Below are 26,302 nucleotides of genomic sequence, written 5' to 3' on the forward strand. Positions count from 1 at the left end.
GCTGTAAGAAAGTATTACAGACTGGGTGGCTTAGCAGAAATTTATTTTCTCACAATTCTGGAGGATAGAAGTCAGATTTCGAGATCAAGGCATCAGCAGGGTTAGTTTCTCCTGAGACCTCTCTCCTTGGCTTGGGAATGGCTGTCTTCTCCCTGTGTCTTCACATGGTCTTTGGTGTCTCTGCGGCCTAATCACCTCTTCCTATAAGGACACCAGGCACGCTGGATTAGGGCCCACTCATATGACCACTTTAAAGGCTCTGTCTTCTATTTAATAATAATACAGTCACATTCTGAGGTACTGGGGGATAGTATTTTAACATACGAATTTTGGGGGCACAGTTCCACCTATAATAACCATGATACATTTTATGCAGATAGTTTGATAGAGGAGTTCCACTGATCTTCTTGATGATCATAGCTCTATTTGGAGGAATGCACAAAGTTTATTAGCAGGGTCTCTTTATCCTGAAATGAATGGCCTTGTTAGCAAGTGTTCAATAAGCAACCGAAATCCCTGTTTCAGTGAAAAACTCACTACTATTTGGGCAATTTTCAGAACCGGACATGTATTTCCCAAAGATTAAATAAACGGTAAACCTTTATTATTGGATGAGGTTGCAGTTAGTTTGGAGTCCCCTGACAGGGCCTTAACTTTGGGATGATACTACCCTTTACACTTGATCTTAGCCAAAAGGCCAAGAAGTGATGATGCTACCCTTTAAGCTTGCCTTGTGTTGGGTCCTACAGTGCATCCTGCTGAAGATCTTAGTATTCTTTTTTTTTTTTTTTTTTTTTTTGAGACAGGGTCTTGCTCTGTTGCCCAGGCTGGAGTGCAGTGGTGCAGTTCTTGCAGGCTTTACCTCCTAGGCTCAAGTGATCTTCCCGCCTCAGCCTCCCAAGTATTTGGGTCTACAAGTGCATGCCACAACACCCAGTTAATTTTTTTTGAAGAGGTGAGGTCTTGCTATGTTGCCCTGGTTGGTCTCAAACTCCTGGGCTCAAGTGATCCTCCCACTTTGGCCTCCCTCTCAAAGTGCTGGGATTATAGGTATGAGCCTCCATGCCCAGTGACAATATTATTGAATGTTATAAAAAGTATTGTTGATTATTTGTGATTGGATATGTCTAGAATCAGTTAAGGTTCTCTTTGAGCCCCGTCATCCTTTGTGTGAACTTACATATTTGCTATGTTTATAGGAAGGGTTTCCCAGAAGATACAAATTTGAAAGTGGTTTTATTTCTTAATATTATGTTACAGACTGCAGTGGAAGTCCACTAATATGATGCTATAAAGAATATTAACTTTTCCTTGATAGGTAGAGAAAGCTAAAGTAGGGAATTATATGAGAAAGATTATACAAACATAAAGCAGTTTATTTTAATATAAGACATAGAAGGTTGTTAATAGAAAGTGCATTTATTGAGAACCAAGGCCTTTTCTTTAAGAACTTAACTGTTACACATTGGCTTCTCATATATATCTACAATTTCTGGGTTTTGTTTCTTTAAAACAGAGAAAGAAATTTCAAGCTCTTATGAGACAATCCTATGCAGAATTTTAGATTTTTTATTGCCTCCCCCCATTTTTACATTTGTTTGAGCCCTACGAAATCCTACAGTAATTAAAAATAACTTCGTTGTTGAGTTTTCTGCTGATTCATCAGTTGGTATAATATTAATTATATAATTATAATTACAGTTGTAGTTGGCATAACAGGTTTATAATAAAGCACTGTTGACTCTTGGTAAACCTGCTTTGCAGAAGCTTGTGAGCATCTAGAGAGGAGCTTCTGACCTCCAGAGTTCTCCTTTCTGTGGCTGTCATTCAGGGAGTTTTGAGGGGCAAAGGGAGTGTAAAGTGCTTTCTCAGTTCCATGGAGAACCATATGCCTTGAATGTGAATATTTGTGAACAATTACATTGCACCTTTGTGGGGGCAGTTTCTGATCAAGGAAATTTGTTTGGGGATTGAGTACAAAGTCATGCTGAAGTTTTGGGGAAATTTCAATGGCTTTAATTAAAAGTATTTGTTGTTTTATTTCTCTTTTTCCTGCTTTTCTCTCCCTTATCCTCCCCACCTTCTCTCTTTCTCTTTCCCTCTGCCTTTCTCTTGCTCTGTCTGTCCCTCATTTATTCCATCTCTTGCTCTTTTATACTGTCTCCTGCTCTGTCCCACCTTGTCTTTTTTTCCCAGGTTGTTATCGTCAAGAGCTGTGCAAACTGATGTGTGAACGGCTAAAACTCAGCACGTGGAAAGTGCAGCTAGGAGTCTTGCAATCAATGAATGCCTTTTTTCAGGGGTAAATTGCTTCATGGCCCAGTTTTTTATTTTGTTCCTCCCCACAGCATTTTATATATAATCAATGGAATTTTTATACGTTTAAAAACTAGTAGCTAAAGTGACAGTGATACATACAGATAGAAATTGTGACAGGAAAGTTTTAGACTGTTTCTTAATAATTAGCATTTGTACCTTGCTTTCTGATTTGTATAGGTTAATGCTTTTGGAAGAAGAACATGCAGATCCTGAGGCTTTGGCTGAAATTCTGCTTGAAACTTGTAAATCAATCACATATTCTTTAGGTGAGTGTAGTAAACTAAAACTGATGAGGGTCCCAGTCCTAGTTTTAAAGCTAAAGAGCTGAGCTTCAAATATTTCCTACCTTGTCTTAGGAACTAAATTTCTGAAACAGCTACTGGACTCTGCTACTTAATATACTCCATGTGTACCCCTTAACTGGAATATTTAAATCTGGAACTATAACAGGATTTTAGCATCTAGTTTAGAAAAACCTTCGTGACAAGTATTTTTACAAAATTGTTATTTGAAAGTAATTTCAAACTTACAGAACAGTTGCAACGACAGTACGTATAATACTCTGCAATATGCATACACTTTACGCAGAATCATTTGTTAACATTTTGTGCCATTTGCTTTGTCATTTGGACTTCTATATACGTGTTTTTCTCCTGAACCATTTGAAAGTATGTTGCTTACATCAGGCCCCCTTGTTCCTCAATTATTTAGTGTGCCACAGTACAGTTGTCAACTTTAGGTAGTAAACATGGATGCGGTTTTTAAAATCAAATGTTTATCGTTCATATTCTAGTTTGTTCAGTTGATTCGGTAATGTTCTTTATAAAATAATTTTTTTGAGATGGAGTCTCGCTCTGTCACTCAGGTTGGAGTGCAGTGGTGTGATCTCAGCTCACTGCAACCTCTACCTTCCAGGTTCAAGCAGTCCTCCTGCCTCAGTCTCCCAAGTAGCTGGGATTATAAGTGTGCACTATCACGCCCAGCTAATTTTTGTATTTTTGTAGAGACAGGGCTTCACCAAGTTGGCCAGGCTGGTCTCAAAACTCCTGAGCTCAAGCAATCCACTTGCCTTGGCCTCCCAAAGTACTGGAGTTATAGGCATGAACCACCACACCCAGCCAGTAATGTTCTTTATAGGATTTGTTTCCCCTCCCCTCCATTAGGGAATCCAGCCCAGGATGATGATGATGATGATGATGATGATGATGATGATGATGATGATGATGGTTGTTATTATTTTTGAGACAGGGTCTTGCTCTGTCACCCAGGCTGGAGTGCAGTGGTGCGATCTTGGCTCACTGCAACTCCGCCTCCCGGGTTTAAGCGATTCTCCTGCCTCAGTTTCCCAAGTAACTGGAATTACAGATGCGTGCCATCACGCCTGGCTAATTTTTGTATTTTTAGTAGAGACGGGGTTTCACCATGTTGGCTAGGCTGGTCTCAAACTCCTGACCTCAGGTGATCTGCCCGCCCTGGCCTCCAATTCAGGATTATTTATTGAATTTTGGTGTCCTATATTTTTAATCTCCTTCAATCTGGAATACTTCGTCAGCCTTCCTTTGTCTTAGGACATTGACAATTTTGAAGAATAAAGTCCCCCCAACTTCCCTTTTTGAAAAAACAGAATGTTTCTCATTTGGTGTTTGATGTTTTCTCATGATTATATCCAGGTTGTGAATTCCCAATTGGGATACTTACATAAGTGATGTGTCCTCACATTAAGAGGCACACAGTGTCCATCTGTCATCATTTGTGATGTTAATTTTGATTACCTGGTCAAGGTACTATCAGTTTTTCTCTACTGGATAGTTACTATGTTTTCTTTTTGTGTCTAATAAGTAGCCTGTGGGAACAGATCTTAAGATCATTCAAGTAATCTGTTTCTCTTCTTTAAAATTTCTTCTCTATATTTAGCATGCATTGATGATTCTTCCCTGAACCAATTTTTACTCAGATGATTTTGCACCTCTAGCACTTCGTCCACATTCACCATTTGATAGTTGGAATTCTATTGTAAGCAAGATTCTTTTCTTCTGCCCATGTCTTTATTTATGTTACTGGCATTGATTCATGGATTCTTTCCCCCTTCAAATGGTTTATAATTTAATTTTTTTAATTTAATTTGTTACTCAAATTGTCCCAGATTTGGCCAGTGGAAGCCCTTTCAAGCTTACTCCTGTGTCCTTTTGACAGGTCACTGTCACTCTTTGTAGCACTTTTGTACTTCGTAGCGTAACAAGATGATAAGGCCCATCTCATGCCTACCCTGCTTTGGGCTTAGTTGTGTGTTGATTTTTTTGGTAGACAATTTCACTGTGAACCAGACGCCATGTCAAAGAGTGGATGCCAAGGAAGCATGTTTCATTTGCAGTTGTTGGCAGCAGCATCCTTTTATGGATAAAGAACAGGCAGCCAACAGACCTATCTTTGCTGGGTTCCAGGTGTCCCTGATGGGCTTAAACACTGGGTCGTATAATGTTCTTTGGTAAAATGAGGAGGGTCATGTAGACCTAAGGATCGTTCTTATGTGTGATACGAAGATGATTTTGTGTTTGAGATAGTTTTTTCATCTCCCACTTCTAAAATGGATCATTTAAATATTGCCATTTGTTGTGGTGATTGGTACACTTGGCTGACAGGTTTTTGTTTTTCCAAAGTAAAGACTGTGGACATTAGCACACATTTCAAGTATTTGATATTTAGCAAAGGGAAGCTTCCTTTAAAAAAAAAAAAAATCAGATGTACCCTTCCCTAGAGTGGTAATTTCTGGACATCTTTCTTTCGGCAACACAAATTTAATCTTGGAGGTTGTGTTTTTCAGGCAGCCCATATGAACTATTTGATTTTTCTTTTTAGAAAATAAGACCTACTCATCTGTGAGAACAGAAGCTTTATCTGTGATAGAATTGCTGCTTAAAAAACTTGAAGGTAAGTTGTTGTTAGTTCTGACTGGAGGACCACAAAGCCATGTGGTCATTTTTAGAAATTTTTTGTTTCGTTTTTGCTTATACTCTAAGCATATACTCTGAAATACAAATCAGTATGTATGCACATGCAAGAAGAATGGACAAAGCCAAAACTATTAAATTTTACTAAATATTTAAATTTGATACACTTTTATATATTTTTGATATATTATTAAGCTATAGTTGTCTTAAAGTAATAAAGTTTTTGTTTTCATCGTGAATCCTTATTTAATCTTGGTTAATTACAGGAAGTGGTTGACAGTGGCATGTGTACATGTAAATAAGCAGAACGACACACTGAAAAGTGGAGTTGGAAAAACATTTTTAACAGTTATCTACCTGAGTCATCAAATCTGATAGTAGCAATTTTCTTAATCCTATTTCTTCTCCCCTAACCTCGTTTTCTTCTAATGGTCTATCAGTGGGCGGGGTGGGGGGGAACTGTTAGCATTTTCTCCAGTGGTGTATCTGTTACTGATTTCAGAAGGAGGACCCTCTCCTTTTTCCTCTCTCTCTCAAATTGTTTTCGTGGATTAAGAATGTAGAAGATGGAAACGTTTTTCCTGCAACCTTGTGTGTTTGCTCTTTCTACTTCTCTATCTTTGCTTAGCAATTAAAACACCTCTCTTAGGGCTCCATCAAACAGAACTTTTAGACTGAGTAACACTAAACATCTCCCAATCCCTTTTTTCCTTGTTGAGATAAAAGAGCTAGGCACTTAGTCATATTACCGAATTCTCAGTTTGCCAGATACGTCCTAATATAGTCCAGATGAGGAAAATAAGGCTGAAGACAAGCTAAACTTGCTTGAAGCCACATTGCTAGAAAGTGGCAGAACCTTGTAAACAAGATTTAAGATTTGATATACTTTCTTATTTTCTAAAAATTTCAATGTGCATGTAGTTCTCAGATGCTTTCCTCGAAGAAAAGGGAGTGTCATCTACTTAATCTGACCTTGCAATTATGACATTTCTTAGAAGTTTTTCTTTTAACTGACTGTATCTTATGAAATGGCCTTGCAATGGTGTTGTTGAAATGACTTTTTTGCTACAGTGTGCCTTGCTCTGATAATTCCTTCTTCCTACTGTGCTTCAGTGTAATTATTTCTCTTTCTCCCACTGATGCTGGGGGAAGGAGAGGAAACTCCCTGATGTGCCTCTACGCTATTGTCAAGAATTAGGTTTTGAGACACATATTGAACTTAACATTATATACTGATCTGTTATCAAGAGGTTGCTTTGCATTTATTTGGGGGATAGGATATTTTTAAATTTTTTTCTTGCTTGTTCTATAAGGATTCTTTGGGGTTTTTTCCTTTTGCTTTGTTTTTTGTTTGTTTGTTTGTTTTTTCATGCAGAATCTAAACAGTGGGAATGTTTGACATCTGAATGCAGAGTGCTCCTAATTGAGTCTTTAGCTACTATGGAGCCAGACAGCAGACCTGAACTGCAGGAGAAAGCAGCGTTACTGAAGAAAACACTTGAAAACCTGGAATAAATTAGAAGGGGAAGAAACAAACAAGTGCCATGTTCATTGGGGGTTGAAATGGTGGTGTTCTTTGAAAAACCAAGTGGGAAAGAGTAAAGATTAATCTGTAGCATGCATCATTCCTTGGCTGAAATAAAAAGAAAAAGCCTTAAATTTTGTTCCTTATTAGCTTTATTTTACTTTATGTTTTTAAAGTATCTGGGCTGAGTGAGCTTAATGGAACCTTGGATGTTTGAGGGGTGGTTGTAAAGGAAACTGGCAGAAATAGTTATTAAGAGAGTTCAAGCTGTTATTAAACGAATTAATAGACAAAGTTGCAGAGCAAGCTGGATAAAAATCTTAGAACTGCATTCAAATTAGTTATTTCAGGAAGGGGCCCTATAAATAACTTATTTTAACCTCCCGCCTACACCTGAAGAAATAGGAAGCTGTGTCATCTCAGAGGCTTTCTGAGGCCTGTGCCAAAGTCAGAACCCAGGTGTTTAATGTCTGGCCCTGGATACTTTCTTTTATAGCCATCTGCCAAATCAGTGCTAACCCTGGCTTACCCAAGAAACTTCCAAGATGAGGTACGTTTAGGGCGGCACACGACAGTCCTTGTGCCAGAACTAAACTGACCCTTATCGTTGGGTTTCTGAAAGTCAGAAGCTAAACATTGTCTTGTCATGTGTTTAGATGGTTGATTTGGAGAAAATGATTGTTTAGCATCTTTACAGATGGAGAGGACAGATTCACTTTCTTTAGGATAATTCCAATTGTCTTCCTTTTACAGGCGGATAAAGTAGATTAAGACAAGATCACACATTCTGTCTGTGTCTGTGGCTGCATATTTTGCAAAACCAGAAACAAAATCTCAGACTGCCTTGGTTTAGACCATTTATAATCTCAAAACTGTAATGACAACTTAAAATTTCTGTTCACTTTTATGCTACCAGTATGACTTTATAGGGGAGAAGGAAAGTCTTTTAATTAGCCACCTGGGAATTACTCTTTTAAAAAATGCTTTTCTCAAAATAACATGATACCACTCCAAGTAAATCATTGCCACTAGGGGTTTTCCTCCTTCCTTCTGTTGCCCATGCCCCTGCCTGAAAGTGTAGGGTAAGAGGAAAAACAAGTAAAACCTTAGTGTTTATGGTAAACTGAGAACTCTGTAGCTTACCTTGGATTCCAGAGCAGAAGATTGGTTTACATTCAGTACTCATCCTTATTGACATTAACACCAGGAATCTCCATGTTTATTATTTTTCGTGGAAACTCCATGTTTATTATTTTTGGTGGTCTCTATTGACCAATGTATTTCAAACTTTTTTGACTGCAAGTCATAATAAAAATAACTTTTTACATCATGACCCAGAACATGTGTGTTTGTGTGTGTATATATGTGCATGCCGAAATATAAAATCTTTAAAACATTTCATGAAATAATACATAACTGTGTGATACCCTTTAATGTCTGCTCCTGGCCTCCTGATTTAATGCTCTTCAGACTCTCTAAATTCATTTCCTGACTCACAACGGGGTTGCTACTCACAGTTTAAACAACACTGCCATAGATAGCACCTAGACTTGGCTGAATATGCTGGGGATTTGTTTCTGATTGAAAAGGGAGTTTACAAATAAAAATTTAAGTGTTACCAAAACATCCTCTTTGCTGATACTGACATGTGAGTTTTAGTAGTATCATGAATTTTAAGGAATCTATCGGATTTTCATGTGAGAATGGCATTTGCTTGGGGAAAAATCAACTTCGGATGTTTTTTATAAAGCTTATGGCATCTTTTAGGACTTGGTGTTTTTCATATCAGTATTTCCCCCTCCACCAAGTACTCTCTGACTTTCATTTATGGAACCTGGGATATTCTTCCTTGGCAAGAATGCAGTGCAGTTTGGATGTTTTCAGAAAGTAGGATTATAAAGGCAAGAATTATGCTCTTAGTCTATATCAAATGTTAACACCTTGTCAAATGTTACGCTTTTTAAGCTTTTTGTTTTTTAATATTGGGAATTTCCCTTGGTGCTAAGAGTGGTACTGAGGCACTCGAACCTTTGTGCTTAGTGCTATTGAATTCCTGTACATTAGCTTTCTAAGCACATTTCTAATTTGTACACTTAATGCCTTCATCTTGACCAGCCTAATCATTCACACAGCTAGTAATGCTAAATTATTGTCTCACAATGCCCCTTATCTTTGCTGTGCATGTGTACCTGTATTTATTTAAGAGGGTTAATAACAGAGCTTGTAATTGTGGAATGTTCACTGGCTAACAAATGGCAGAAGGACTCATGCAAGTTTATATCATTGGCCTTTGTTTTCCAGAGCTCCCCCAAGCAGATTTTGATTCTTTTCTCCCTAGAAATAGTCAGTGTTACCTGTCATACAAGGAACTGATTGGTAGGGTCTACTACTGAATTCCTTATTCCTAGACTTAGTGCACAAGATGTATCGTCTCAAATGTACTGATATGTGAAAAGGAGATACCCAAAGTGTGGCAAGTTGGAAATCCGAATCATGAAAGTAATATATAATTGTCTTTTTGGTGATAAAGAGCAGCTGTTTCCTTAATGAAGTTTGTGTTGAATTTATAATTCCATGTGTCTCCCTGTAATACAGTCTACCTGCACAGCAAAACTGCCACTGCATTCCCATTGCTTCTGCTTTCCATCTTTTACTGTGTACTTACTAACAAGACAAAAGAAAAAAGATGTGCCCTTGTTGTTCTGCGCTCTGGTAGCAACTGCACTCTGCGCAGACTGTCTGCCCTTCATGGGGCATTTCTACCTGCTGCTGCCACAATATATTCATGCTGCTTGTTAAGTCCAGGGAGTTACTTTGACATTGGCCTCATTGTAATGTACAAACTATTGTTAAATGGATGTATATGTAACAGAATTTTGTACTTTATATGCGACTTTCACAGAATCATCTGCAGTATGTCCCAGCTAGCTAAGTGTCTGATAGATATTTGAAAGGAAAATTCTATCCATGCCCAAGAAGATATAAAATGGCAAATAAAAGCTGCATGATCTGTTCTTTTGAAGTAGTGCATTAATTTTTATTAATTCTCCAGGAAAATAGCTCAACTGCCAAGGCATTGACTAGTTATACTTAAAAAAAGTAAAATAAAAAACCCTACTGCCTGCTATATTCTGAGCTAACTCCGATAAGTAGAAATTGCTGGCTTAAGTGTTTAGGAGTTCCAAGGCAAAGCAGAAACAAAAGGAAGACTCCCTGAACAACTGCTGTCAGATGCTTGGAGAAAAGGTATCATGGAAACATTTGATTTTCTCATAAAAGCAACCCCTTAGGAACATACAAAAACAACAGACAGTTCTCCTTTTGACTAAGATTAAGATACATGGCTATGAATGTAAAATGTCAGAGGTCCAGGCACATCCTATACTGTGAACTGCCTAGCAAATATTTAGACTGTGGAAGATGGCTAAATATTTGCTTGGCAGTTTACAGTATAGGATGTGCCTGTACCTCTGACATTTTACATTCATAGCCATGTATCTTAATATGTAGACTGTGAAAGTGAGTTACCTTGCTTATTCTCTGGAGCAGCCAACAAGCCTATGCCGTTCCCTCCTGGTATGCTTTTCTTTTTCCTTTCAAGCAGGTTCCAAATTAGCTTACTAGAGTGACTTTGTTGTTGTTGTTGTTGATACGGAGTCTCACTCTATCACCCAGGCTGGAGTGCAATGGTGCGATCTTAGCTTACAGCAACCTCTGCCTGTCAGGTTCAGGGGATTCTCTTGCCTCAGCCTCCTGAGTAGCTGGGATTACAGGCACCTGCCAACATACCCAGCTAATTTTTGCGTTTTAGTAGAGATGGGGTTTCACCTCATTGGCCAGGCTGTTCTCAAACTCCTGGCCTCAAGTGATGCACGTGCCTCAGCCTCCCAAAGTGCTGGGATTACAGGTGAGCTAGAGTAACATTTTTTTTTAAGTGAAACATTATAATGTTAACAAAAGTTGGAAACAGCCTTTCAATCGATAGTTTCTGAAAGTTTTAAGTGTTTGTTTACCTTTAAAAATGATACATTTCTTTTACATTCAAGTAGTATTGAAAAAGCCTTTATGAAAAAGATAAAGGACAGTGAGAAAACAGCTAATAGGAACATCTGTATCTGGGCATTCTTGAAAAGAGTAAAAGCAATGTTGGGTATTAGTGGTTAGATGTATAATTCTGTTATGCTACCTTTGATTCCAGAACAGTCTTCAAATACAAGATGTTTTCTGAACATCAGTATTTTTATTTGTTTTGTTTTAGCACTGTAAAGATGCCTCACTGATTCTTGGCCTTCAGGGTTTCCAGTATGATTTCTGAGGCCATTCAAGTTGTTGCTCTCTGGATGTGGTGTGCAGTTTTTTTCTGTCTGCTTTCATGATTTTTCCTATTTTTGGATTTCAGCACTTTGACTGTGATGTACCTAGGTGTGCTTTTCTTCATATTTATCCTCAAGTTTTGCTTTGATTTTTGAATTTCTAAGTGTATGCATTTTACTGAATTTGAGTTTTTTTTTTTTTGGCCATTTACCCACGTGTTTTTTTTCCCTGTGCCATCCTCTCTCCTGTCTTTCTAGAACTCTAGTTAAACATATGTTAGATCTTTTGATACTGTCCTACAGGTCTTAGTCATTTTTTAAAAATTCTCTTTAAGTTTACTGACTCTACCATGTCCATTCTGATATTAAAGCCCATCTAGTGAGTTTTTATTTCAGATATCTTAATTTTCCATTCTAAAGTTTCCATTTTTTAAAAAATTTTCAATTTCTAATCTTTAACATTTTTAAAAACTTCATGAAGCATAATTATAATTGCTTTTGAGTTCTTATTTGATACTTACACATTGGGATCATCTTGGCTTTGGTCTTTTTTGATTGCCTCCCCCAGGCCTCCAACATCATTTCCTGGTTCTTTGTATATCTGGTATTTTGGGACTGTATCCCAACATTCTTAGACATTGTGCATATTATGTCGTGGAGACTCTGGACTGTTCCTCCAAAGAGCTGCTTTTCAATTTGAGCAGGCAGTGAACATGATTAAACTCAAACTGCCAACTATCTCCCCTTTGGTAGGTGGCTCAGATCTCAGTTCAGCTCTTTTTTTTTTTTTTTTTGGCTGAGCTGTTCTCAGTCTGCCATGAACATAAGTGGTTCAGAAGTTAGTCACAGACTTGGGCAGAGTTATACGTAGAAGCTTCGGTTCTCCTTCTCTGCTGTTTTATATCCAGGATTTTCCCCTTACTTTGTAGTGGGCTCTGCCTCCCTCAGGCTAGAGAGAGGGTGATTTTCAGTGGGAGCTTCCACTGTTCTGTGCCACGCTGTGACTGTGCTTTACCCTAAGGACAAAGCTACAAAGCCCCAAAACTCACCCCCTGCCGGCCCCTTCCATATTTTGGCTCTCCGCCAAAATCTACCTGACTCTTAACTCTAGAGCCTTAAGAAAATTGTTTTTTTTGTTTGTTTGCTTTGTTTTGAATGCAGTGTTTATAGTTTGTATATGCAAGGCAGTCTTCTGGGAAGTTACTCCACCATACTGGACATAAAATTTGATAATATTTGTTGTTTTTAAAAAGCTATACAAAGCTAAACGTACTCTTACCATTGGATTGTGCTCATTGGTATTTATGCAGGCGAATCGAAAACTTATGTCCATGCAAAATCTGCACATGGATATTTATAGCAGCTTTATCCATAATTGCCAAAAATTGGAAGCGACCAAGATGTCCTTCAGTAGGTGAATGGTAAAATATAAAATAAACTGATACATCCAGAAAATGGAATATTATTCAGTGCTAGAAAGAACTATCAAGCCATTAAAAACATGGAGAAAACATAAGTTTATATTACTCAGTGAAAGAAGTCAATCTGAAAAGGTTACATCCTATGTGATTCCAACTATATGGCATTCTGGAAAAGGCAAAGCTGTGGAGACAGTAAAAATATCAGTGATTGCCAGGAGTTGGGGGAAGGGAAGGGTAAAAAATAGAGCAGAGAGGATTTCTGAGGCAGTGAAAATACTCTGTATAATACCACGGTTGTGAATATATGTCATTGTACATTTGCCCAAACCTATAGAATGTACACCACCAGGAGTGAGCCCGAAGGCGAACTATGAACTTCAGGTGATAACTGTATGTCAATGTTAAGTTCATCAACTGCAACCAGTGTACCCCTATGGTACAAGATGTTGATAGTGGGCAAGGTTTTGCATGTGTGAGGGTAGGGGGCATATGGGAACTCTGTACCTTCCTCTCAGTCTTGCTTTGAACCTGAAACTTCTCTAAAAAGTAATGCCTGTTTGAATTGTTTTAGATAAATCTAAAAAAAATAAGATTTTTTTTTTTTTTTTTTTTTTTGAAGCAGAGTCTCGCTCTGTTGCCCAGTCTGGAGTGCAGTGGTGCGATCTCGGCTCATTGCAACCTACGCCTCCTGGGTTCAAGCAATTCTTCTGCCTCAGCCTCCCAAGTAGCTGGGATTACAGGTGCCCATCACCACACCCAGCTAATTTTTTGTATTTTTAGTAGAGATGGGGTTTCACCATGTTGGCCAGACTGATCGCTAACTCCTGACCTCAGGTGATCCACCTGACTTGGCCTCCCTAAGTGTTGGTATTACAGGCGTGAACCACTTTTTTTTTTTTTTTTTTTTTTTTTTTTTTTTTGAGACAGGGTCTCACTCTTGCCCGGGTCGGAGTAAAGTGGCATGATCATGACTCACTGCAGTCTCAAACTCCTGGGCTCGACTGATTCTCCCGCTTCAGCCTCCTAAGTAGCTGGGACTACAGGCGCACACCACTGTGCCCAGCTAATTCTTGTATTTTTTGTAGAGATGGGGTTTCACCATGTTCATTGCCCAGGCTGGTCTCGAACTCCTGAGCTCAAGTGATCCACCTGCCTTGGCCTCCCAAAGTGTTGGATTACAGGCATGAGCCACTGCACCTGGAATACATGTGAGTTTTAAGTGAAGAGGAGAATATGGGTAGGTAATTTTGCCTCTGGTCAAAAAATGAGAGTTCAGGTTTTTAAAAGTTAATTCTTCAAATATGGAGTGTGGAATATGGTATATTTATTTGCACTTGTAACTACTGCTTTCTCTCATTTGAATTCCTAGGTATTGGATTCTAGCTTATTCTTTGCTGATATGATCTTTCTAATTTGACATTGAATTCTGGCCATTTCAGGAATTTTAGAAATAGAGTTTTGAAACGAAGGTTTACGTTGTTGAGAACTATTCTCCAGAAGTAAAAAATGTAAGGGAAGAAGAAAAATACGAAAAACACCTTTAGAATATTTCTTTCAAAAAGGGAGGTTTATTTCCATATACTCCCTTTCCTCACACGTGCACAACCTCACCCACTATCAACATCTTATACCACAGTGGTGTATTTGTTGCAGTTGATGAACTTACATTGACATATAGTTATCACCTGTCTTGGGGCAGGAATTAACAGTCCATAGGTCGTAAAACAAGCCACAACTCCCAAGTTGATCTACAGATTCAATGCAATTCCTATCAAAATGTGAAAGTATTGAAACTGTAGAAAATATACTCTATAATCACAATTAATTGAAAATAGAAATTAATAAGTGAATGAAACTGGAAAATTTATAAACATGGAAATTTTTTTTTTTTTTTAATTATACTTTAGGGTTTTAGGGTACATGTGCACAATGTGCAGGTTTGTTACATATGTATACATGTGCCATGTTGATTTCCTGCACCCATTAACTCGTCATTTAGCATTAGGTGTATCTCCTAATGCTGTCCCTCCCCCCTCCCCCCACCCCACAACAGTCCCAGGAGCGTGATGTTCCCCTTCCTGTGTCCATGAGTTCTCATTGTTCAATTCCCACCTATGAGTGAGAACATGCGGTGTTTGGTTTTTTGTCCTTGCGATAGTTTACTGAGAATGATGTTTTCCAGTTTCATCCACGTCCCTACAAAGGACACGAACTCATCATTTTTTATGGCTGCATAGTATTCCATGGTGTATATGTGCCACATTTTCTTAATCCAGTCTATCGTTGTTGGACATTTGGGTTGGTTCCAACTCTTTGCTATTGTGAATAGTGCCGCAATAAACATACGTGTGCATGTGTCTTTATAGCAGCATGATTTATAGTCCTTTGGGTATATACCCAGTAATGGGATGGCTGGGTCAAATGGTATTTCTAGTTCGAGATCCCTGAGGAATCGCCACACTGACTTCCACAATGGTTGAACTAGTTTACAGTCCCACCAACAGTGTAAAAGTGTTCCTATTTCTCCACATCCTCTCCAGCACCTGTTGTTTCCTGATTTTTTAATGATGGCCATTCTAACTGGTGTGAGATGGTATCTCACTGTGGTTTTGATTTGCATTTCTCTGATGGCCAGTGATGAGGAGCATTTCTTCATGTGTTTTTTGGCTGCATAAATGTCTTCTTTTGAGAAGTGTCTGTTCATGTCTTCTGCCCACTTTTTGATGGGGTTGTTTGTTTTTTTCTTGTAAATTTGTTTGAGTTCATTGTAGATTCTGGATATTAGCCCTTTCTCAGATGAGTAGGTTGCAAATATTTTCTCCCATTGTGTAGGTTGCCTGTTCACTCTGATGATAGTTTCTTTTGCTGTGCAGAAGCTCTTTAGTTTAATGAGATCCCACTTGTCGATTTTGGCTTTTGTTGCCATTGCTTTTGGTGTTTTAGACATGAAGTCCTTGCCCACGCCTATGTCCTGAATGGTATTGCCTAGGTTTTCTTGTAGGATTTTAATGGTTTTAGGTCTAACATATAAGTCTTTAATCCATCTTGAATTAATTTTTGTATAAGGTGCAAGGAAGGGATCCAGTTGCAGCTTTCTACATATGGCTAGCCAGTTTTCCCAGCACCATTTATTAAATAGGGAATCCTTTCCCCATTTCTTGTTTTTGTCAGGTTTGTCAAAGATCAGATAGTTGTAGCTATGCGGCATCATTTCTGAGGGCTCTGTTCTGTTCCATTGATCTATGTCTCTGTTGTGGTACCAGTTCCATGCTGTTTTGGTTACTGTAGCCTTGTAGTATAGTTTAAAGTCAGGTAGTGTGATGCCTCCAGCTTTGTTCTTTTGGCTTAGGATTGACTTGGCGATGCGGGCTCTTTTTTGGTTCCATATGAACTTTAAAGTAGTTTTTTCCAATTCTGTGAAGAAAGTCATTGGTAGCTTGATGGGGATGGCATTGAATCTATAAATTACCTTGGGCAGTATGGCCATTTTCACGATATTGATTCCTCCAACCCATGAGCATGGAATGTTCTTCCATTTGTTTGTATCCTCTTTTATTTCATTGAGCAGTGGTTTGTAGTTCTCCTTGAAGAGGTCCTTCACATCCCTTGTAAGTTGGATTCCTAGGTATTTTATTCTCTTTGAAGCAATTGTGAATGGGAGTTCACTCATGATTTGGCTCTCTGTTTGTCTGTTATTGGTGTACAAGAATGCTTGTGATTTTTGTACATTAATTTTGTATCCTGAGACTTTGCTGAAGTTGCTAATCAGCTTAAGGAGATTTTGGGCTGAGACAATGAGGTTTTCTAGATATACAATCATGTCATCTGCAAACAGGGACAATTTGACTTCCTCTTTTCCTAATTGAATACCCTTTATTTCCTTCTCCTGCCTGATTGCTCTGGCCAGAACTTCCAGCATTATGTTGAATAGGAGCGGTGAGAGAGGGCATCCCTGTCTTGTGCCAGTTTTTAGAGGGAATGCTTCCAGTTTTTGCCCATTCAGTATGATATTGGCTGTGGGTTTGTTGTAGATAGCTCTTATTATTTTGAGATACGTCCCATCAATACCTAATTTATTGAGAGTTTTTAGCATGAAGGGTTGTTGAATTTTGTCAAAGGCCTTTTCTGCATCTATTGAGATAATCATGTGGTTTTTGTCTTTGGTTCTGTTTATATGCTGGATTACATTTATTGATTTGCATATGTTGAACCAGCCTTGCATCCCAGGGCTGAAGCCCACTTGATCATGGTGGATAAGCTTTTTGATGTGCTGCTGGATTCGGTTTGCCAGTATTTTATTGAGGATTTTTGCATCAATGTTCATCAAGGATATTGGTCTGAAATTCTCTTTTTTGGTTATGTCTCTGCCAGGTTTTGGTATCAGGACGATGCTGGCTTCGTAAAATGTGTTAGGGAGGATTCCCTCTTTTTCTATCGATTGGAATAGTTTCAGAAGGAATGGTACCAGTTCCTCCTTGTACCTCTGGTAGAATTCAGCTGTGAATCCATCAGGTCCTGGACTCTTTTTGGTTGGTAAGCTATTGATTATTGCCACAATTTCAGAACCTGTTATTGGTCTATTCAGGGATTCAACTTCTTCTGGTTTAGTCTTGGGAGGGTGTATTTGTCGAGGAATTTATCCATTTCTTCTAGATTTTCTAGTTTATTTGCATAGAGGTGTTTGTAGTATTCTCTGATGGTAGATTGTATTTCTGTGGGATCGGTGGTGATATCCCCTTTTTCGTTTTTTATTGCATCTATTTGATTCTTCTCTCTTTTCTTCTTTATTAGTCTTGCTAGCGGTCCATCAATTTTGTTGATCTTTTCAAAAAACCAGCTCCTGGATTCATTAATTTTTTGAAGGGTTTTTTGTGTCTCTATTTCCTTCAGTTCTGCTCTGATTTTAGTTATTTCTAGCCTTCTGCTAGCTTTTGAATGTGTTTGCTCTTGCTTTTCTAGTTCTTTTAATTGTGATGTTAGGGTGTCAATTTTGGATCTTTCCTGCTTTCTCTTGTGGGCATTTAGTGCTATAAATTTCCCTCTACACACTGCTTTGAATGTGTCCCAGAGATTCTGGTATGTTGTGTCTTTGTTCTCGTTGGTTTCAAAGAACATCTTTATTTCTGCCTTCATTTCATTATGTACCCAATAGTCATTCAGGAGCAGGTTGTTCAGTTTCCATGTAGTTGAGCGGTTTTGACTGAGTTTCTTAATCCTGAGTTCTAGTTTGATTGCACTGTGGTCTGAGAGACAGTTTGTTATAATCTCTGTTCTTTTACATTTGCTGAGAAGAGCTTTACTTCCAACTATGTGGTCAATTTTGGAATAGGTGTGGTGTGGTGCTGAAAAAAATGTATATTCTGTTGATTTGGGGTGGAGAGTTCTGTAGATGTCTATTAGGTCCACTTTATGTAGAGCTGAGTTCAATTCCTGGATATCCTTGTTAACTTTCTGTCTCGTTGATCTGTCTAATGCTGACAGTGGGGTGTTAAAATCTCCCATTATTATTGTGTGGGAGTTTAAGTCCCTTTGTAGGTCACTGAGGACTTGCTTTATGAATCTGGGTGCTCCTGTGTTGGGTGCATATATATTTAGGATAGTTAGCTCTTCTTGTTGAATTGATCCTTTACCATTATGTAATGGCCTTCTTTGTCTCTTTTGATCTTTGTTGGTTTAAAGTCTATTTTTTCAGAGACTAGGATTGCAACCCCTGCCTTTTTTTGTTTTCCAGTTGCTTGATAGATCTTCCTCCATCCCTTTATTTTGAGTCTATGTGTGTCTCTGCACGTGAGATGGGTTTCCTGAATACAGCACACTGATGGGTCCTGACTCCTTATCCAGTTTGCCAGTCTGTGTCTTTTGATTGGAGCATTTAGCCCATTTACATTTAACGTGAATATTGTTATGTGTGAATCTGATCCTGTCATTATGATGTTAGTTGGTTATTTTGCTCGTTAGTTGCTATAGTTTCTTCCTAGCCTCGATGGTCTTTACAATTTGGCATGTTTTTGCAGGGGCTGGTACCGGTTGTTCCTTTCCATGTTTAGTGCTTCCTTCAGGAGCTCTTTTAGGGCAGGCCTGGTGGTGACAAAATCACTCAGCGTTTGCTTGTCTGTAAAGTATTTTATTTCTCCTTCACTTATGAAGCTTAGTTTGGTGGGATAGGAGATTCTGGGTTGAAAATTCTTTTCTTTAAGAATGTTGAATATCGGCCCCCACTCTCTTCTGGCTTGTAGAGTTTCTGCTGAGAGATCAGCTGTTAGTCTGATGGGCTTCCCTTTGTGGGTAACCCGACCTTTCTCTCTGGCTGCCCTTAACATTTTTTCCTTCATTTCAACTTTGGTGAATCTGACAATTATGTGTCTTGGAGTTGCCCTTCTCGAGGAGTATCTTTGTGGTGTTCTGTGTATTTCCTGAATCTGAATGCTGGCCTGCCTTGCTAGATTGGGGAAGTTCTCCTGAATAATATCTTGCAGAGTGTTTTCCAACTTGGTTCCATTCTCCCCATCATTTTCAGGTACACCAATCAGACGTAGGTTTGGTCTTTTCACATAGTCCCAAATTTCTTGGAGGCTTTGTTCATTTCTTTTTATTCTTTTTTCTCTAAACTTCCCTTCTCTCTTCATTTCATTCATTTCATCTTCTATCAGCGATACCCTTTCTTCCAGTTGATCGCATCTGCTACTGAGGCTTCTGCATTCTTCGCGTAGTTCTCGAAACTTGGCTTTCAGCTCCATCATCTCCTTTAAGCCCCTCTCTCCATTGGTTATTCTAGTTATCCATTCTTCTAATTTTTTTTCAAAGTTTTTAACTTCTTTGCTGTTGTTTTGAATTTCCTCTCGTAGCTCAGAGTAGTTTGATCGTCTGAAGCCTTCTTCTCTCAACTCATCAAAGTCATCCTCCATCCAGCTTTGTTCCGTTGCTGGTGAGGAACTGCGTTCCTTTGGAGGAGGAGAGGTGCTCTGTTTTTTAGAGTTTCCAGTTTTTTTGGTCTGTTTTTTCCCCATCGTTGTGGTTTTGTCTACTTTTTGTCTTCGATGATGGTGATGTACAGATGGGTTTTTGGTGTGGATGTCCTTTCTGTTTGTTAATTTTCCTTCTACCAGACAAGACCCTCAGCTGCAGGTCTGTTGGAGTTTACTAGAGGTCCACTCCAGACCCTGTTTGGCTGGGTGTCAGCAGCGGTGGCTGCAGAACAGCGGATTTTCGTGAGACCACAAATTCAGCTGTCTGATAGTTCCTCTGAAAGTTTTGTCTCAGAGGAGTACCCGGTTGAATGAGGTGTCAGTCTGTCCCTACTGGGGGGGTGCCTCCCAGTTAGGCTGTTCAGGGGTGAGGGACCCACTTTAGGAGGCAGTCTGTCCGTTCTCAGATCTCCAGCTGCGTGCTGGGAGAACCACTACTCTCTTCAAAGCTGTCAGTCAGACAGGGACATTTAAGGCTGTGGAGGTTCTTGCTGAGTTTTTGGTTGTCTCTGCCCTGCCCCCAGAAGTGGAGCCTACAGAGGCAGGCAGGCCTCCTTGAGCTGTGGTGGGCTCCACCCAGTTCGAGCTTCCTGGCTGCTTTGTTTACCTAAGCAAGCCTGGGCAATGGCGGGCGCCCCTCCCCCAGCCTCGTTGCCGCCTTGCAGCGTGATCTCAGACTGCTGTGCTAGCAATCAACGAGACTCCGTGGGCGTAGGACCCTCCGAGTCAGGTGCGGGACACAATCTCCTAGTGTGCCGTTTTCCAGGCCCGTTGGAAAAGCGCAGTATTAGGACGGGACTGACCCGATATTCCAGGTGCCGTCTGTTTCCCCTTTCTTTGACTAGGAAAGGGAACTCCCTGACCCCTTGCGCTTCCGGAGTGAGGCAATGCCTCGCCCTGCTTCGGCTCGCGCACAGTGCGCTTCACCGACTGTCCTGAACCCACTGTTAGGCACTCCCTAGTGAGATGAAACCGGTACCTCAAGCAGAAATGCAGAAATCACCCGTCTTCTGTGTCGCTGGGGCTGGGAGCTGGAGACCGGAGCTGTTCCTATTCGGCCATCTTGGCTCCACCTTCTATAAACATGGAAATTAAGTACACACTTTGAATAACCAGGGGAACAAAGAAATCACCAAGGAAATTAGAAAATACTTTGAGATGAATGAAAATGACACAAAATTCCAAAACTTGTGAAGTGCATCTAAAGCAGTGCCTAGAGGGGAATTTATAACTGAAAAAAAGGCCATCTTACTAGAGTATGAATAATAATAATAATAATAATAAAAGACCAGGTGCAGTGGCTCATGCCTGTAATCCCAGAAGTTTAGGAGGCCGAGGTGGGAGAATTGTTGGAAGCCAGCAGTTCAAGACCAGCCTGTGCAATGTGGCCGGACCATGTCTCTCTGAAAAATTTTAAAAATTAGCCAGGCATGGTAGCACGCACTTCTAGTCCAAGCTACCTGGGAGGCAGAGGTAGGATTGCTTGAGCCCAGGATTTCGAGGCTGCGGTGAGCCATGATTGCACCACTGCACTCCAGTCTTGGTGACAGAGTGAGACCTGCCTCAAAAAACCAAACCAAACAAAAAACCTATCCCAAACCTTTCTCTTGAAGCACTGGAAAAGAAAAAGCAAATTAAACCTGAAGGGAGGAAACAAAGATCAGAGCAGAAATTATGAAATTGAGAATAGGAAAGAAAAAAAGAAGAAACTGAAGGTTGGTTGTTTGAAAAGATTAACAAAATTGTTGATCAGCAAATCTGTAGGAAGACTGACCAAAACCAAAACCCCCTGAATTACTAAAACAGGAATGAAAGAGATACTGCTACTTGCTAATCTTAAAAAATAAACCAAAATATAAAGGAATACTATGAGCAACTGTATGGCAACAAATTAGATAACTTAGATGAAATTGACATATTCCTAGGAGGCTACAAGTCAAAAAATTAAATCTGACTCAGAAGAAATAGAAAATATGGATAGACATGCAGCAAGTAAAGAAGTTGAGCTAGTACTCAAAAAGCCACCTGCAACAAAAAGTCCAGGCCCACATCAGAGAAATGCGAATCGAAACCACAATGAGATACCATCTCACACCAGTTAGAATGGCCATCATTAAAAAGTCAGGGAACAACAGGTGCTGGAGAGGTTGTGGAGAAATAGGAACATTTTTACACTGTTGGTGGAACTGTAAACTAGTTCAACCATTGTGGAAGTCAGTGTGGCGATTCCTCAGGGATCTAGAACTAGAAATACCATTTGACCCAGCCATCCCATTACTGGGTGTATACCCAAAGGATTATAAATCATGCTGCTATAAAGACACATGCACACGTATGTTTATTGTTGCACTATTCACAAAGCAAAGACTTGGAGCCAAGCCAAATGTCCAACAATGATAGACTGGATTAAGAAAATGTGGCACATATACACCATGGAATACTATGCAGCTATAAAAAAATGATGAGTTCATGTCCTTTGTAGGGACATGGATGAAGCCGGAAACCATCATTCTCAGCAAACTATCGCAAGGACAAAAAACCAAACACCGCATGTTCTCACTCATAGGTGGGAATTGAACAATGAGAACACATGGACACAGGAAGGGGAACATCACACACTGGGGCATGTTGTGGGGTGGGGGGCGGGGGGAAGGATAGCATTAGGAGATATAACTAATGTAAATGAGTTAATGGGTGCAGCACACCAATATGGCACATGTATACATGTGTAACAAACCTGCACCTTGTGCACGTGTACCCTAAAACTTAAAGTATTAAAAAAAAAAAAAGTCCAGGCCCAGATGGTAAATTCTACCAAACATTTTAAAAGAATGCAAGTTCTTTTTAAAATTTTAATTTTTAATTTTAAATTATGGGTACATAGTTATGCCTGTATCAAAAGAATATCAGTTATTTACACACTTCCAAAAAATAGAAGAGGGAGTACTTCCTAACTTGTTATATGAGACCAGTATTACCCTACTACCAAAATTGGACAAAGACATAGATGAAAAACTAAACAAGTTACAGAGAAATTTGTAAGTATAGACACAAAACTTGCAAACAAAATACTAGAAACTGAGTGAGGCAATATAGGAAAAGGATTTTACATCATGACCATGAGGGATTTATCTCAGGAATACAAGGTTGGTTTAACATGAAATCAAATTATATTAATGCCTCATACCAATAAAATAAAGGAGAAAAACCATATTATAATCTCAATAGATGCAGAAAAAGCATTTGATAAAATCCAATACCCCTTCATTTTACACACACACACACACACACACACACACCCCACTCAACAATTTGGAATAAAAGGGAACTTCGTCAGCTAATAAGGGGAATCTACAAAAAACACATAGCTTACACCATAAGACTACATGATAGTACATAATAGGGTTATATGATACCTAATGAAGAAAGACTGAATGTTTTCCCTCTAAGCTCAGGAATGAGATAAGGATGTTTACTCTTGCTACTTCCTTGAAACATTATGCTGGAAGTTCCAGCTAGGAAAATTAGTCAAGTAAACAGAACAGAAGATATCGAGATTGGAAAGAAGTAAAATAACAATATTTTCAGATAATATGTTGTATATAGAAAATCCTAATAAGTTCACTAAAAACCTATTGGAACTATAAATGAGTTCAACAAGGTTGAGGATCCATTAATCATTGATTGATTTTTATAAGTTAATTACAAATATCACTTATTTCTATGTTGTACCAATGGACAACCTGTAAATGAAATTAAGAAAACTGTTTCATTTGCAATAGAAAATTATTTGTTCAAAATGAATTTTTAGGAATGAATTTAATGAAACACGCAAAAATTACACTCTAGGAAATTACAAAATATTGCTGAAAGAAATTAAGGAAGAGCTAAGTAAATGGAAAGACATCCATGCTTATGATCAGAATACTTAATGCTGTTAAGATGACAATACTGACCAAGTTGATTTACAGATTCAATAGACAAACTAATTCTAAAATTTATGTGGAGTGCAAAGGACCCAGAATACTTAAAATATTTTGAAAAAGAACAAAAGTGGGCCGAGCGCAGTGGCTTACGCCTGTAATCCCAGCACCTTGGGAGGCCGAAGCAGGTGGATCATGAGGTCAGGAGATCGAGACCATCCTGGCTAACACGGTGAAACCCCGTCTCTACTAAAAATACAAAAAATTAGCTGGGCATGGTGGCACACACCTGTAGTCCCAGCTACTTGGGAGGCTGAGGCAGGAGAATTGCTTGAACCCGGGAGGCAGAGGTTGCAGGGAGCTGAGATGGTGCCACTGCACTCCAGCCTGGGTGACAGATGGAGACTCTGTCTCACAGAAAAAAAAAAAAAAAAAAAAAAAAAAGAACAAAAGTGGATTACTCCTCTTTCCTGACTTCAAAACTTACTAAAAAACTATGGTAATTAAGACTATGTGGTGCTGGCATAAGACTGGACATACAGTTCAAAGGAATAGAATTGACAGTCCAGAAATAAACCTTTACATTTATGGCAAATTGACTTTCAACACGGGTGTCAAATTCACTCAATGAGGAAAGAATAGTCTTTTCAACAAATGGTGCTGGTACAACTGGATATCTCATGCAAATGAATGAAGTTGGACTTCTTCCTCATATTGCACACAAAATGAACTCAAAATGGATCAGACATAAATGTCAGAGCTAAAACTGTAAAACTCTTCAAAGTAAATCTAGAAGTAAATCTTCCTAACCTTGGGTTAGGTAAAGACTTCTTAGACATGATACCAGAAGCTCAAGTGACAAAAGAAAAAAATATATAAATTGAATTCCATTGAAATTAACATCTTTTTGTGTTTTCACAGGAAACTATCAAGAAAGTAAAAAGACAACCTACAGATTGGGATAAAATATTTGCAAATTCTATACCTGATAAGGAACTCGTGTTCAGAATATATAAAAAAAACTCTTATGACTCAAAAAGACAACCTAATTTCTAAAATGGGTGAAGGATCTGTATAGACATTTACCCAAAGAAGATACATGAATGGCCAATATATACATAAAAATTGCTAAAAATCAGTAACCATTAGGGGATTGCAAATGCAAACCACAATGAGATGCCACTATAAACTGTCTAGGATGGCTATATAAAAAGAAGACACGGCCGGGCGCGGTGGCTCACGCTTGTAATCCCAGCACTTTGGGAGGCCGAGGCGGGCGGATCACGAGGTCAGGAGATCGAGACCACGGTGAAACCCCGTCTCTACTAAAAATACAAAAAATTAGCCGGGCGTGGTGGCGGGCGCCTGTAGTCCCAGCTACTCGGAGAGGCTGAGGCAGGAGAATGGCGTGAACCCGGGAGGTGGAGCTTGCAGTGAGCCGAGATTGCGCCACTGCACTCCAGCCTGGGTGACAGAGCAAGACTCCGTCTCAAAAAAAAAAAAAAAAGAAGACACGTAAGTATTGATAAGGAAGTGGAGAAATTGGAACCCTCAAGCATTGCTGGTGGGAATGTAAAATGATACAGCTGCTTTGGGTAACAGTTTTGCAGTTTCTCAAATGTTTAAACAAAGTGTAACATATACTCAAGAGGAATGAAAACGTATGTCCCACAAAAAATTATAGATAAATGTTCATAGGAACATTATTTATAAAAACCAAAAACTGGGAACAACCCAAATGCTCAACTGATGACTGGATAAAAATTAAATGTGGCATATCTATACAATGAGATGTTTGGTATGTATCATTATTTCATTCCTTTACTTGCCAAATATCTCATTGTATATGGATATCCATACAATGAGATGTTATTTGGCAAAAAAAGGAATGAAATAATGATTCATGCGATGACTTGGATGAATCTTGAAAACATATGATAAGGGAAAGAAGTCAGCTTTAAAGACCACACTTTGTGTGACTCTATTTATGTGAAATGTCCAGAATAGGCAAATCTATGGAAACAGAGTAGATTAGTAGTTTCCTAGGGTTAAGGGGTTGGGGGAAAACAGAGAATTTCTGCTAATGAGTGTGAGTTTCTTTTAAGGGTGATGTTCTAAAATTGTTTGTGTGCTGATAGTTGTACAACCCTATGAATCTACTTAAAATTATTGGATTGTATATTTTAAATGGGTAAATCATATGATATATGAATTATATCTCAATAAAACTTTTTAAAAAAACATTTGGAACATGTTGGGGCATTTTTGAATATAACTCATAGATACAAAAACATGTGTTGGTTATTTTCTATACACACTACTTGTTAAAATATGTTAGTAAATCATACTTCCTTGAAAAAAAAGTCAACACGAGACATCACACATTGAAATGACAAAGAGTGACAAAATCAAGCGTTCACACAGATGTGGAGCAACAGGAATTCTCATATCGCTAATGGGATAGCAAAATAGAACAGCATCTTTGAGAAACGGTTTGACATATAATACGAAGTTAAGCATACACTTGTACTATGACCCATAAATTTTACACCAGTGTATTTACCTAAGACAAGTGGAAATCTATGTTTGCACAAAGACTCATAAGTAAATATTCATTATAGGTCAAAACTGAAAACCATCCAAATGTCCATCGAGTAGTGAGTATATCAACAGTTGTAAATCTACACAATGGAATACTACTCAGCAATAAAAGAAATGACTACATAAACATAAAACATCTTGCTAAGTAGAGTGACTGCATACTATACATAGTTCTATTTATGTGAAATTCTAGATAAGGAAAAACTACAGTGACAGAAGTCAGGTCTGTAGTTGGGGGTATGGGGTCAGGGGAGATAATTGATTGTAAATGGGCATGAGGGAACTTC

At 38.8% G+C, this 26,302-nt stretch overlaps 1 protein-coding gene and 1 pseudogene across 3 annotated transcripts in view; one reads left to right on the forward strand and one right to left on the reverse strand.

Annotated features, from left to right (window-relative positions):
* The window catches only part of ECPAS (Ecm29 proteasome adaptor and scaffold), a 126,193-nt gene extending 119,267 nt beyond the window's left edge, over positions 1-6,926 (forward strand). For all 3 annotated transcript variants that reach the window (XM_055271514.2, XM_055271516.2, XM_055271513.2), the window contains 4 exons: positions 2,197-2,302; positions 2,497-2,585; positions 5,176-5,247; positions 6,643-6,926. In XM_055271514.2, coding sequence (XP_055127489.1) covers positions 2,197-2,302; positions 2,497-2,585; positions 5,176-5,247; positions 6,643-6,782 — 407 coding nt within the window. In that variant the 3' untranslated portion in view covers positions 6,783-6,926. The remainder of the gene's footprint in view (positions 1-2,196; positions 2,303-2,496; positions 2,586-5,175; positions 5,248-6,642) is intronic.
* LOC129480022 (uncharacterized) lies at positions 495-709 on the reverse strand (annotated as a pseudogene).
* Positions 6,927-26,302: the final 19,376 nt, after the last annotated feature.

This window comes from Symphalangus syndactylus, chromosome 3 (assembly GCF_028878055.3).
Source record: "Symphalangus syndactylus isolate Jambi chromosome 3, NHGRI_mSymSyn1-v2.1_pri, whole genome shotgun sequence".
Classification (NCBI taxonomy): domain Eukaryota; kingdom Metazoa; phylum Chordata; class Mammalia; order Primates; family Hylobatidae; genus Symphalangus; species Symphalangus syndactylus.